Source organism: Diachasma alloeum, unplaced genomic scaffold, assembly GCF_001412515.2.
Source record: "Diachasma alloeum isolate Michigan unplaced genomic scaffold, Dall2.0 Dall_scaffold_00379, whole genome shotgun sequence".
NCBI lineage: Eukaryota > Metazoa > Arthropoda > Insecta > Hymenoptera > Braconidae > Diachasma > Diachasma alloeum.
Window position 1 is genome coordinate 603,751 of NW_021680518.1, and position 14,537 is coordinate 618,287.

The window sequence follows — 14,537 nt, forward strand, 5'->3', positions numbered from 1 at the left end:
AGTATGAAATTTCGGCTGCGTGAAACACACAAACTTCACGCATGCGTGGAGTGTATGGAGTGTACGGGAGTGATTCACGCAATGGTGCGAATGGTCACGGCCATAAAAAAAACTTCAATTCTAGAGAAGTTAGATTTCTCCGACTTTTGAATTTCACCGACGTCTCCCCTTAAATCTCAAAATGTTTGTGCTTTACAGAACTCGAAGATATTTTCATCTATCTCTATAGTTCCGCGTTACATCATGAATACATTACACATCGAAACATTGAAAGTGCATTGTTAAAAATCCTGAAAACAATAAATACTTGAGTTTGGTGGTCCAAACGAGAATTGTTTGAGAACTTGCCCGTTTTTCCCTCAGTGAATTGTTCAAAATCATCCCAAGAACTGACAAAAGGGATTTTTAAATATCCCCTTTTACTCTGAAAATTAATTCTAATGGAACAGAAGGGCAATGCAAAATTGAGTAACTTCTCTATCTGGAAAGCTAGAAAATTTTCCAAATGAAATATTAAATGCTTCGTTTCAACGGACGAATTATCAACCCCATTATTACCTCCAGTCCATGAAACCCTCATGGAAAATTGTAATTAACAACTCATTACATAAATGTCCCCTGCATAAAATATGCAGTGACCTCCCGGAGCATTCCCAAGTAGCAATCTTCTCAGATATAACAAAGTTCTTTTGACAGTTTCTCCTAAAATCACTCGTGTCTGAGGTAATTTCCAAAAACGACAGAAATTCCATCTTCATGTTAATTGGCTCTCAAGCTCCGGTTCTTTTCTTTTTGTTGATCATAAAAATAATTTCCGAGACTGCAATAAATGGTATCATCAACTACGCCACTTTTTCTTCTGAAGGACTGATTCGAATCGAATGAAATGCTCAAGAGAATCCCAAGTGTCATTAAAACTCTTGAAATAGAACATCAAATCAAACTTTTTAATGAACTAATGAGTGGATTGTCAGCCCCTTAATGCTATTTAAATGACTCACATCCTCATAAAAAATTTGAAATTTAAGGCTCATCACATGAATAATTTCCGTTGCATCGAATATGAAAGCAATAATGAGGCACTTAAGGGGAAAGTGGGGCAAAATGAAACAGTCGAAAAACCACTGTTTGACGCAATTCAGGTAAAAACATTTTTTAAGCCCCGGGTGTACTATCTTTCGAATGTTGTCTGGATTTTTTTTATCTTTCGTAATCCAAAATTGTCAATTGAGTGGTACATCATGTAGAAATTCCCAAAAATTATGATAGAATGATTAAAAAAATGGAAAAAATTCTGAACTTTTTCAAAGAACGTTTTTAATTGAGATTCAGGATGAGTTGAAAAAAGTGGAAATTACAAATATCTGATTCGCTGGGGCAAATTATCTATTAGCTGTCATTTTCCATTGTGGATGACAAAACACTAACTCCTCATGGGAAGTGACAGCTAGGTATCTCAATTTTCAAAACAGTGATATGTAGTCATCTGCCATTTTTATGTGATAAAAGTGTGATTAAAAAATCCTCCAAAATATTACAACTTTTTTCAAAGAGCCTTTTCCGCAATAACTGTCTCTGTGCAGTGTGGAAAAAGTAAATCAGATACATTTTTCAATTTCTTGTTATTCAACTTATTCTGAATATAAATTAAAAACGCTCTTTGAAAAAATTAAGAATTTTTTCTACTTTTTTTTGCATTAGGCAGGACTTAATTGACAATTTCAGATGACGAAAGATGAAAAAAAACATCGAGATAACATTCGAATGATTGTACACCCGAGCCTTAAAATGAAAATNCAGAGATAACGTTCGAAAGATAGTACACCCGGGCCTTAAATATTTTTTTTATCAACTTTCTTTAATTCTTGGGAGTAATGAGGAAAATAATAATTTTCCATTCAGTAGAGTGAAAAATTATTGAGAAGAAAATGAAACAGTAAAATCTAAGGCAGTGTCTAAGTGGATATACGGGACTTTTTCCCGCGGATTCAAGGTAATTTCTACTGTGGATATATGGGAGATCGTGGACCCTCAACTTTTACTTCTCAAATTAAATCCAGACAATAAACTAAACACATCGAATCAATTGATAAGTGATATGCAGATAGCAGACTAGTAAATAATTTTCACAAAATATTAATTCGTTGAATACGAATATCAGTTTAGATTAACGCAAATAAAAAATAAAATAAATGGGGTAATGGGGTCCGAGTGCAGGAGTGGGTGCCGAAATATAGTGCAAATGATTTTAAGGGTGATTTCCCAACCGGAGGAGACTCCTAGACCCCACTGGACAATGTTGTCACAACTCTGCTTTTCAACTCAACTGTCAGAGTTAAAAACCAGAGTTCATAGCAGCGATGTCAGACAATATGTGAGTGAGAATCTACCGTGAATCCACGGTAAAATTTACACTGCCAAAATCGAAAATTCAGAGCAAGGCCCAGGGGGAGACCCAGACGAGGAAAAAGGAAAATGTGATGCTGAATTTCAATCGAATTAAAAAAAAAGTGTAATCGGCCTAATCTAATCAATTGAATTATAATCCATTGAATTATAAGACTACTAGAAAATTATTATTCTCATCCGTACTCCGATTAATAAAAAAAGTTGAGAAACAAGAAAATTAATCGAATAAATTGAGTTAATAAAAAAAGTTGAGAAACAAGAGCTGATCATACCATTTTTTTGTCCCACTCTCCCCTACATAAAAATTCCATAAAAAATTGCATTTTCTTCTGTTTCTGAAACATAATGGATTGACACAATACCCAAAACCCAAGCCTTAAATCATTTCTCCCAGTTTAAAAAACCCAAGTGTCAATGACTCCAAAATGTACCTGATAAGAATGAATTATTCCCACAAAAAATTAAAAATGAATATCCAAATATCTCCCGAAATGATCAACCTCTAATCCATGATAAAAAATCCCCTTTCCCATCAAATCATCGCCCCATCATTCTCCACTTCATCCCCTGCTTTTCAACTCAACTGTCAGAGTTAAAAACCAGAGTTCATAGCAGCGATGTCAGACAATATGTGAGTGAGAATCTACCGTGAATCCACGGTAAAATTTACACTGCCAAAATCGAAAATTCAGAGCAAGGCCCAGGGGGAGACCCAGACGAGGAAAAAGGAAAATGTGATGCTGAATTTCAATCGAATTAAAAAAAAAGTGTAATCGGCCTAATCTAATCAATTGAATTATAATCCATTGAATTATAAGACTACTAGAAAATTATTATTCTCATCCGTACTCCGATTAATAAAAAAAGTTGAGAAACAAGAAAATTAATCGAATAAATTGAGTTAATAAAAAAAGTTGAGAAACAAGAGCTGATCATACCATTTTTTTGTCCCACTCTCCCCTACATAAAAATTCCATAAAAAATTGCATTTTCTTCTGTTTCTGAAACATAATGGATTGACACAATACCCAAAACCCAAGCCTTAAATCATTTCTCCCAGTTTAAAAAACCCAAGTGTCAATGACTCCAAAATGTACCTGATAAGAATGAATTATTCCCACAAAAAATTAAAAATGAATATCCAAATATCTCCCGAAATGATCAACCTCTAATCCATGATAAAAAATCCCCTTTCCCATCAAATCATCGCCCCATCATTCTCCACTTCATCCCCTGCTTTTCAACTCAACTGTCAGAGTTAAAAACCAGAGTTCATAGCAGCGATGTCAGACAATATGTGAGTGAGAATCTACCGTGAATCCACGGTAAAATTTACACTGCCAAAATCGAAAATTCAGAGCAAGGCCCAGGGGGAGACCCAGACGAGGAAAAAGGAAAATGTGATGCTGAATTTCAATCGAATTAAAAAAAAAGTGTAATCGGCCTAATCTAATCAATTGAATTATAATCCATTGAATTATAAGACTACTAGAAAATTATTATTCTCATCCGTACTCCGATGAATAAAAAAAGTTGAGAAACAAGAAAATTAATAGAATAAATTGAGTTAATAAAAAAAGTTGAGAAACAAGAGCTGATAAAACAATTTTTTTGCCCCACTCTCCCCTACATAAAAATTCCATAAAAAATTGCATTTTCTTCTGTTTCTGAAACATAATGGATTGACATAATACCCAAAACCCAAGCCTGAAATCATTTCTCACAGTTTAAAAAACCCAAGTGTCAATGACTCCAAAATGTACCTGATAAGAATGAATTATTCCCACAAAAAATTAAAAATGAATATCCAAATATCTCCCGAAATCAATCAACCATCTAACCCATGATAAAAAATCCCCTTTCCCATCAAATCATCGCCCCATCATTCTCCACCTCTTCCCCAACGAGCCAAATCCTCCGCAAACATCAAAATAACGACTGCCCACATGAATAAACAATACCCCTTACATAACTCTCATCTTCCCCCATTCCGAATCGACAAATGTCAGCACCACGAGGTCCCCAACCCCTCCCCCCTCAACAACATCATCATCATCATCACGAACCCATGCGCATATTCATTACATAACTTCCCAAACTCCCAAATAATTTCCCCATTTATTTAAACTCAAAAAATCCGATGAAGACGAATGCAACTCACGTAATTATTCAAATTCTGCTGGACAACAGTGCACGGCAGATCGGCGAGATCCTGAATGAGGGTGATCATCCTCTCGTGCTCCTCAAAATTCCCACTCGACATCATTTTTTATGTTGTTGACCTCGATGATTCCCCTCCCCCCCGGGTCGTGTCGTAACTGAAATTTTTTTTGTGGGAAAAAAAACTCGCGAGAGATTAATTATCTGTCATTGGCGCACGTGAATTTCACTCTCTCACTCATTTTTCGGGGATCCGATTTATGATTGAACGTTTCACGTGATTTTGGGGATTATTATTTGGGATGGGAGCACTGCAGTGGGTTAAAGGCGTTTCTGCACCTCCGAGTTTATCCACGATCGGAGGATTACTGACCCGATGGGAGAAATGAAAGAAAAATAAACAACACAGTCACGATGCCTCGGACTACTCTCGTCTCGGTGATGTATCGGCGGTTGCGGCGGGGTGGGGGGCAGCCCTCGACCAATGGGAGGGCCCGCAGCGGCGTGACGTCAGGCGTGCCAGCGACGTCAGTGGGCGATGATAACCTCACTCTCGTGAATGAATTTCGGGGAATTTTCAGGTGAAAAATGGAGTAAATAGAAACACGTCTGAACGTGTTCAGACGTTCGGGTCGATTGTTGTGAGTTATTGTTTCGGGGAATTATGAGGAGCGAGTGACAGCGGAAAGTTTCGAGAGTGCGTGAGGACGGAAAGGTGGCTGGAGTTGTCGTTGGGTAATTATTTTTAAATTAAGAATTTTTTGGTTAATTATTTGTCGAACTGTGCGGCGCTCGTTTTGGGGTTAAGGGAGGTGGGGGTGAATTGGAGCGTTTTTAATCTTTGAGGGGATGTAGGGTGAACTGGTCAATTTCTGGATGTTTCAACTTGCATTGAACATTCCATTAATGAAATGAAAATTGTACTGAGTATTTCACCTTTCGGTGATATTACTCGCGTATAATCATGTGATCAATTGTTCTTCCGTTGATCGACTTTTTATTTAGTAAATAAAAAAAAGTATTGCCCAATCGTCCGGAAATTAGGGGTTTCGGCTGTATTCGATTATTTCGTAATTTGAGGCTCTGGTGGGTTATCTTTCGAACGTTATCTCGACTGTTTTTCCATCTTCATGATGTAAAATATACATATCACAATTTCCATTGGATTTTACATCACACGGGAGTCCCTAGAAATTATGATATTGCACAATCAAAAAAAGTAGCAAAAAATACTGAACATTTTCAAAGAGCATTTTTGATAAAGATTAAGAAATAAGTCCGATAGACAGGAAATAGTGAATGGATAATTTATGATGGTAACTATAACGATCTGATAGTCATTGACTACTGTGACAAATGACGACCTAACAGCCATTAGATACATCAAATTATTAATTTGCAATTTCATCCCTGTTGGGTTTATTACACTATTTATTACAATTGACTAATCTAGTAATTGAAAGAAGTAGAAAAAAATGAACATTTTCAAAGCCCGTTGTTAATAAAAGTTGAGAAATAAGTTCGATAAAGAGGACATAGTGAATGAATAATTTGTCATGATAACTACCGATCTGACAGCCATTAGATACATCAAATTATTAATTTTCAATTTCCACCCTATTGGGTTTATTTCCCAATAATATTCAAAAACGCTCTTTGAAAATGTTCAGCTTCTTTTCAACATTTTTTTGATTGTACAATCACCATTTTTGGAGACTCCAGGGCTATGTAAAACGGAATAGCAATTGGAGATCATTTCAGATTATCAAATTAAAAAAACAACCAAAATCGCGTTCGAAAGATAATCCATGCGGACCTTAATTATTCTTTTCTTTATTTTTATTATTGATTTTTTTCTTATATATATCATCGAAGGCATTTCACCAAAACAACGTGGTGAATCCCTGTATCATCACTATTTACAAATAATCCCACAAATTCTGTAGCGAAGTGGTAAATTAGGATAGGCGAGGGTGGAGTAAAATTGACACTTTTCACTTTTTTATAAATATTCATAACTCATAAATATATTTATCAATTGAGCTCAGTCTAGGCTCATCGCAAGAGAGAAGAATTGCCCTTTTTATTGAAAAAAAAATTATACAATTTCATTAACAATTCAATAAGTCATTAGCATTTGAAAAAAAGTAAAAAGTGTCCATTTTACCCCATCGTCCCCTAAGTGCAAAAATGGAACTTTTTCAGGAGAGTTCAAAAATTTGACTACGTTTGAGAGAACACTCGATTCAAGCAATGGAAAATTTTCCACAAGAATTGCACTCCTAGTTTACCCCTTCACTACAGAATTATGAAGTATTTAGTCGATATTCACGACCGAATGGGTGAATTAAAGCCCTCTACGACGAATTCCTAAAACTGTCCAACTGTAAAATAAAAATAAAACCCTTCTCCCGATTTATTTGGCCAGAGGGGACGTTACGATCGGCCCTGAATCCACTAGATTTATCAAAAAAACGTCGGAAGAATTTTTCTCTCAGTCCACACAGGGAGAAATAATCAGTAAAAATTACGGAACGTGACGGTGTCGTAACTTTTCACTGGAGATTCAGATAAAAATTACGGAATGCTCCGGAAAAATTCCGTAATTTCAGCTAAAAATTACGTGACAGTTCCGTAAAATTTGATTCAACCACATTGCGCTCCGGAATTACGGAAGAGATTCGTAATTTTTATTGAATATCTCTCTGTGCACGAAATGGTAAAATGTCTAAAAAACATTCGTCAAAACGACTTCGTTTCGCCTACGACACGCTATCATGACGTTTTTTCTTACCAATCGTTTTTGAAGGGGGTTTTTCAGCGATGGACTCACGAATTTTTTTCCAAACAAAAGCCCGCGATCAATCCCAATAATCCGCTTCATCCATCAATCCCACAACACCAGAAAAATACAGTAACGAATGACCCTCGGCTCTCAATCTCCTGCCCCCCACCATCAATCCCCATCCCCAGTCTCAGTCTCCCTAATCTCATCTCGAAGATTACTCACTCATTGATTCAATCATTACAACCAACTATATCTTATCAAAAACTTGCTGTCGTCAGTATCAGCAATTGATGATAAATTGCAACAAAAACACTCGAGATTTTTAAGTACGCGATTCTATTCATTTCCTTGATCATCTTCAATGGTAGTAGCTTATCAAAATAATTCAGTAGCGAAGTTGTAAAACGGTTTAAGTCGATTTTGACTATTGGTCAGTTTTTAGTGACTGTCTCGGAATCTAAGGGAGATAGCTAAATTTTTGTCAAGACCTTTTTTGTAGCACTCAATTTGCTCTAGAAAAAAGGGTATTACGAAAATTCCATTATCTCCTTTAGATTCGGAGATATGCTTCAAAAACTCAACTAAGTGTCGACTTAAACCGTTTTATCACTTCGCTACTGAATTATGAACAATAATAATTTATCTGAAACGGCAATTTTGTAATATCTACCAGAAAAGGGGACGCGCCTCATTTCTGCATATTATTTTTTATCATTATGTATTCATTTATTCATTAAAAATGAGTTAATGTTTAAGTCGATTTTGACTATTGTCCAGTTTTTAGTGACTGTCTCGGAATCTAAGGGAGATAGCTAAATTTTTGTCAAGACCTTTTTTGCAGCACTCAATTTGCTCTAGAAAAAAGGGTATTACGAAAATTCCATTATCTCCTTTAGATTCGGAGATATGCTTCAAAAACTCAACTAAGTGTCGACTTAAACCGTTTTATCACTTCGCTACTGAATTATGAACAATAATAATTTATCTGAAACGGCAATTTTGTAATATCTACCAGAAAAGGGGACGCGCCTCATTTCTGCATATTATTTTTTATCATTATGTATTCATTTATTCATTAAAAATGAGTTAATGTTTAAGTCGATTTTGACTATTGTCCAGTTTTTAGTGACTGTCTCGGAATCTAAGGGAGATAGCTAAATTTTTGTCAAGACCTTTTTTGCAGCACTCAATTTGCTCTAGAAAAAAGGGTATTACGAAAATTCCATTATCTCCTTTAGATTCGGAGATATGCTTCAAAAACTCAACTAAGTGTCGACTTAAACCGTTTTATCACTTCGCTACTGAATTATGAACAATAATAATTTATCTGAAACGGCAATTTTGTAATATCTACCAGAAAAGGGGACGCGCCTCATTTCTGCATATTATTTTTTATCATTATGTATTCATTTATTCATTAAAAAGGAGTTGATGTCCGCTTTTATTATGTTCAGATTTGAGAAAAATTTTGAGAAAATGATAGTTAAAAATTTTTACGACGAAAAATTCACGTTGTTTATGAAATCAGGTGCAAGTGTTTTCCAAGTGTGAAAATGCAAGTTCTTCTGCGAAGAACTGTCCACCAATTTTCATGTCAATCCGCTATTAAAAAATGGGTGAAATATTTTCGGTTAGCAATCTATTTCACCAAGCCTATGCTCGACTTAGGAATTGGGAATAGATTAGTTTATGAATAAAAAATACTTTTTTAAATGCAGAATGTATAAAATCATAATACATTATATATATTGTATTTTTGTATTTATATTACATATATATTTATTTATATTATATATGATATAATATATATTATATAATATATCATATATATTATATAATAGATTTTTATATTTATTTTTATAAATAAGTATTTTTTATTCATAAGCTAAGATAAACATGAAATATTCTCAAATTTAGCATATGCTTGACGAAATAGATTGCTGATAAAAAATATTTTACCTTTTTTTCAATAGAGGACCACATCCTAAGAAGTGAAATTGACGTCCAAGAAATCGTTATTTTTCCCAAAAGTGAAGCCAACGAAAAGAAAAGCCCACGTAATGGAGAAGAACCTAAACGAGATGGAGATAGCTCCAGTGATAATCGAAGAACTGGAAGAGGATCAGGTGATGGATATGGATGAATTCGTGGAGGCGAGTGCTCTTGAGATCCACGAGGTCGAGAATATGGTAGACGTTCCAGCAGCTGCTGTTGAAATGACCCACGCAGAGATCGATCTGGAATTGTCTGAAGGTGAAGAAGAAGTGGACAGTGTTTTAACGCTTGAAGAAGAGGATAATCTCACTAAACAGTTCTTGAACGGGGAGTTGACGTTCTCCGAGTATTCATCGAGAATGGATCCAGGAATTGATTTAGATCCTGACGGAGCGGAACCTGGAACCTCCAGGTACGAGCAATCACTCTAAATCATTATTGGGAACTTTGAAAAATTATTGGGGAATAGTTTCTCATGTTTCCATCGCTTGTGCGTCAAGAGAAATTTCAAAATTGCACTTCACGCGTGAAAAAATTCAATAGAAAACCTACCAAATTCGCTAGAAAATTCTGTTGGTATTCTATTGAAAAATCCTATTTGCTTTTTGCGCTGGTTCTATTGGATATTCGATAAGAAAAAGTCAATAGATTCCGAATTTCTGTTTAAATTTTTCTCTTGAGATTTTTTCTATAAGAATGATTCAGCAACAATTTTCTAATAGAAAAAATTGAAGAGGAAAATTCAAACAGAAATCCGGAATCTATTGACTTTTTCTTATTAAATATCAAATGGAATCAGCACAAAAAACAAATAGAATTTTTCAATAGAATTCTAATAGAAACCGTATAGAAACCCCATAGAATTTCTATAGAATTCCAATAGAATTTTCTGACGCATTCGGTAGGTTTTCTATTGAATTTTTTCTTGCGTGTTTCAACGTATTGTGATGAAAAAAGGGCTCGACACGCGTGGGAAGTGGGTTTTTTTACTCTTGCGAGGGAAGCACAGGCCTTCGGCGAGCGCAACACACCTCCCACGTGTCAAAAAACACGTCTACGCACTCGTATCGATATGTACACAGAGAGAATATAAAATTATTTTTTACTGCGGGAACATGGTAATTCTTAATATGAGAAATAAAATGCAGGATCATACCCGGCACACTCGAAATAGCCGTTTTCCGATTAGAAGAATTCCGATCAATTTTTTAATGTTGATAATTATTGAGAATGTTCGCTGAAGGTCGTAACTAGCATCATCATCTTCGAGAACAATATAATTGTCATAATTGAAACCTAGTGAGGATTGCCGGGGAATCACTCGACTGGAGAAATACAGTTTTGAAAAAAAAGGCAAGACATTATTACGACTGGTATATTTTGAATGTTTATATTTAAACATTCCGTGTGCCTCCGAATTTTTTAATTTGTGGATTGATGATTATTTGATTGTTTTCCCTCGTAAGAGGTTCGGAAAGTTGAAGGATAGCATGTAGCGTCCTGCTTTCCATATAAAATTTATACCTTAAAAACATGTAAGGTTTGACCCTGTAGATGGCCGAGGGATAACGTAGAGTATTGAAAAAATAAATACTTCTCTTATGTAAATGGTTATTTAGAAAAAATAATTTTTTTCTCAAGCATAAACTAGAGTTTGAGTAATTTTTCAATAGTAATTTTTCGTTCAGTAGTAAAAATTTGTAAAAAAAATGAACCGCTTTTGACACTTTTGAAAATTATTTTTACGTTCGTGCATTTAATATTTGTCTGTTTTGTCCGTTAAAAATTACCATGTTAAATCGTAAAAAATTAATTTCACATCGCAAACGTTTGATTAAAATAAATCAAATTTTCAAGTTTTTCCGGTATGGTCTTCGATTATTATGTTCACATAGTAATTTTTAATTTTATATTCTCACCGTGTACTATTTCCTTTCTATTGATTCAGAGATGAAGACGCTGGAGCATACGGCAAAGTGACAAAGGAGCCGGAGCTTCGAGAAGAGCCGAAGAAGCGGAGAAACAGGAAGAAGAAGCGGAATCTTCCTCTGGCTCTTCAGGGTCTGATGGGCGAGGCTAATCTGAGATATGCAAGAGGGGATACGGAGTTGGCTATCAAAATGTGTATGGAGATCATAAGGTAAGCATTCCCAGGATTTTCATGCATTGACGAAACGGACTCCCTGCATTGACGAAACAGGCGTTGAAAAAGAATCCAGTCGACAATTCAGTAGCGAAGTGTTAAAACGGTTTTCGCCGACTCATCTCCCAGTCGAGTTTTTGAGGAATATTTCCGAATCCACGGGAGATAGCGAAATTTTCGTAATGACATTTGTTGTAGCACTTAGTCGGCTCTACAAGAAAGGTTATAACAGCAATTTAGCTATCTCCCTTAGATTCCGAGATATTAATTGAAAACTGGTCACTAGTCAAAATTGACTTGTACCGTTTTACCACTTCGCTACTGAATTGTTTGTTTGCTTGTATTTTATCTTTTTTCTTTGCAACTGAATTATATCCAATCGCTTCTCATCTTTCAGACAAGTCCCCAGCGCCCCAGAGCCCTTCCACACCCTAGCAATGATCTACGAGACCGACGACCCAGAGAAAGCACTTCAATTCTCCCTGATCGCTGCCCATCTCTCCCCGAAGGACGCCGAGCAGTGGACGCGCCTGGCCAATCTCTCCATGGACTCCGGCAACATAAAGCAAGCTGTCACATGTCTGACGAAAGCCATCCAGGCGAATCCCAAGGACGTCAAACTCTACGAGGCTCGAGCGCGCCTGCAGGAGCACTTTGGCGAGAAGAAGGCCCTCCTCAGGGGCTACCTCAAGATGATCCACCAGTTGGGCCCTGAGGACGGCGATGACCTCCTCATCTACGGCAAAATGCTGACCCAACGCTTCATCCAGGACTCGAGTTACGATCAGGCGCTTGACGCCATGGACCAGATCTTCACTAAATGCCCGAAACTAGTCACTCTGGAGGAGGTCAACATCATGACTGAGCTCCTAATAACCATGAAGAAGTTCGACAAGTGCCTGAATATCTTGACAGAGTACACAACTCTCTTCGTGAAGTACCAGGACGACTCTCGAAGGATAATCCAAGTCTGCGGAATTCCTGATGGCGTTGTGGTAGACCTGAAAGCCAAATTTCTAGTGACACTCATAGAACTCGGTCACATCGACAAGGCAGAGCCACTCTTCCCAAAGCTCCTGGAGGAGGAGGACCCAGAGGTCTCGGGGGATCTGTTCCTGGACATTGCCGAGGCCCTCATGGCCAAGAAGGATTACCAGAGGAGTTTGAAGTTCCTCGAGCCCTTGGTCAACTCGAAAAACTACAGTTTGGCTGCTGTCTGGCTGCGCTACGCCGAGTCTTGCGCTGGCTGCAGGTACCTCAAGAGGGCTCTCCTGGCTTACGAAATAGTGGCGAAACTCTCACCTCAACATATGGAGGCTAAACTTCAGCTGTCAACTCTGTACAAGATCTTTGGACTTCACGAGCGTGCCATTGACGTCCTACAGCAAGACCCCAGCAATGATGTACTTGATCCGGATGTGTTGTATCGAAGAACAGTTCTTCTTCTGAAGACCAATAAGCTCGATGAGTTCCTCAAGTCGGGGCTTCTGTTGCTCTCACGTCACTCTGTTACGCTCAGGAACAAGGGGGAGATGGTGTCGTTGACGAGACCCAGAGTCTACCAACGCCTTGAGAATTTACATCTTCAGAGGCTGTCTCATGGACAGGCATTGACTGATGAGAATGGCCCTACTTTTCTCAAGAATGATAGACCCAATGTGGAGGACGAGTTCAATCTGTTCTTGAGGATGTGCAGGGTCGCTTGCGAGATGAAAAAGTTTGGGATTCTTCAGAGGATCTGCTTCACTGCTCTGACGTCTAAGAGATTTGAGCCGAAAACTCCTCACATCATATTCTTGGCTCTGCTCAGTTGTATTTATAATAATGATTCGTATTATGGGTACAACTTGGCGAGGGATCTTGTCAGGGATCGCAAGAAGGAGACATTGTGGAATCTGCTGAATATTGTGATACAACGGGCTGACGACTCCAGGCATAATCGGTTTATTATGAGGCTACTGGGGAGGGAGGATGTCTTCAGTTATATTCATGTCCTTCATGCCAACAATTGTCTGGTTTCTGGGACGTATAAGTACGCTCTCAATGATTATATGTCGTTGTTCAAGGTGGGACCCAGTGCCTTGCTGGCTCTTCTCATTGGGGTGACGTTCTTGCAGATGAGCTCGCAGAAGTTCTCGGGGAAAAAGCACAGGCTGGCGACGCAGGCCATGGCTTTCTTCAAGAAGTACAGGGACATGAGGGGAAGGGACATGAGGCAGGAGTCGAATTATAATATTGCGAGGGCAATGCATCAGCTCGGGTTGATGACCAATGCTGTGCAGTTTTATAAGTTGGTGCTGGAGGAGGAGAGGTCGGAATTGGTGAGGGCGAGGGAGTGCCTGGATTTGAAGAGGGAGGCTGCCTTTAATCTGCATTTGATTTATATGCACTCGGGGAATACCGAACTTGCCAGGATCTATTTGGAGGAGTTTATTGTGGTGTAGGAGAGGAGAATGATCGTCACTGGGGTTTAGTCGAGGCGAGGGGGAGTTGGAGATCCAGGGGAATTTTGGGTTGAAGACACTTGTTGGTGATCATTTTTTTCATGCGGAATTTGAGAGGAGGTGATATTGAAAAGAAGTTTTCTGTGACATATTTTTCATTTGTTGGCTCGAGGTAGAGAGCGAGGGATAATTGTCCTGATAACGCCAAAATGAATAGTTCTAAGTTTCTCATTTTTTACTTGACGACAGTGTGAAATACTTTGTAAGAAAATGGGTTGAAAATAAAAAAATTTTGCAAGAATTTGAAAAAATACTTGATCATTTTTAATCGTAAAACCTGCAAAATTCAGTTCAGATAACTGGAAAAAATTGAAAAATCCCAGAATTTTAAGCAGCATAAAGACGAGAATTCCTTAATTTATTTGAATTTCCAATCTAGTATCAATATTCAGTGCCAAATTACATTGAATTTTTATCAGTGATTTTATTAGTAATTTTTATTAATTTAGTGTCACCGTCCTGAAAATTTCAGAATATATTTACCGGAATTTTTTGCTTTTCTACCAGTTATGCTGTGTTTCTCGAATAAATAATAATA

At 37.3% G+C, this 14,537-nt stretch overlaps 2 protein-coding genes across 7 annotated transcripts in view; one reads left to right on the forward strand and one right to left on the reverse strand.

The window, feature by feature from the left end:
• LOC107041764 (cGMP-dependent 3',5'-cyclic phosphodiesterase) overlaps nt 1-4,984 on the reverse strand; it is a 28,299-nt gene extending 23,315 nt beyond the window's left edge. For all 5 annotated transcript variants that reach the window (XM_015262495.1, XM_015262496.1, XM_015262494.1 and 2 more), the window contains exon 1: nt 4,571-4,984. In XM_015262495.1, coding sequence (XP_015117981.1) covers nt 4,571-4,675 — 105 coding nt within the window. In that variant the 5' untranslated portion in view covers nt 4,676-4,984. The remainder of the gene's footprint in view (nt 1-4,570) is intronic.
• Nucleotides 4,985-5,114: 130 nt separating this feature from the next.
• Nucleotides 5,115-14,223, forward strand: LOC107041822 (general transcription factor 3C polypeptide 3). Of its 2 annotated transcripts, none has more exons than XM_015262589.1 (4): nt 5,115-5,304; nt 9,331-9,764; nt 11,301-11,492; nt 11,893-14,223. In XM_015262589.1, exons 2-4 carry the CDS (start codon nt 9,418-9,420, stop codon nt 13,937-13,939), a joined length of 2,586 nt encoding a protein of 861 aa, XP_015118075.1. In that variant the 5' UTR covers nt 5,115-5,304; nt 9,331-9,417; the 3' UTR covers nt 13,940-14,223. The 2 variants fall into 2 exon arrangements, with proteins under 2 accessions (XP_015118075.1, XP_015118076.1); XM_015262590.1 differs by having other exon boundaries at nt 9,389-9,764.
• The last annotated feature ends 314 nt before the right edge of the window (nt 14,224-14,537 follow it).

What these genes read in the sequence shown, in the direction of transcription:
- LOC107041822 (XM_015262589.1), top strand. Translation starts at nt 9,418, where the DNA reads ATGGAGAAGAACCTAAACGAGATGGAGATAGCTCCAGTGATAATCGAA. An exon ending in GCGGAACCTGGAACCTCCAG is followed by an intron (nt 9,765 to 11,300) that starts GTACGAGCAATC and finishes CTATTGATTCAG; the next exon opens with AGATGAAGACGCTGGAGCAT. An exon ending in ATGTGTATGGAGATCATAAG is followed by an intron (nt 11,493 to 11,892) that starts GTAAGCATTCCC and finishes CTCATCTTTCAG; the next exon opens with ACAAGTCCCCAGCGCCCCAG.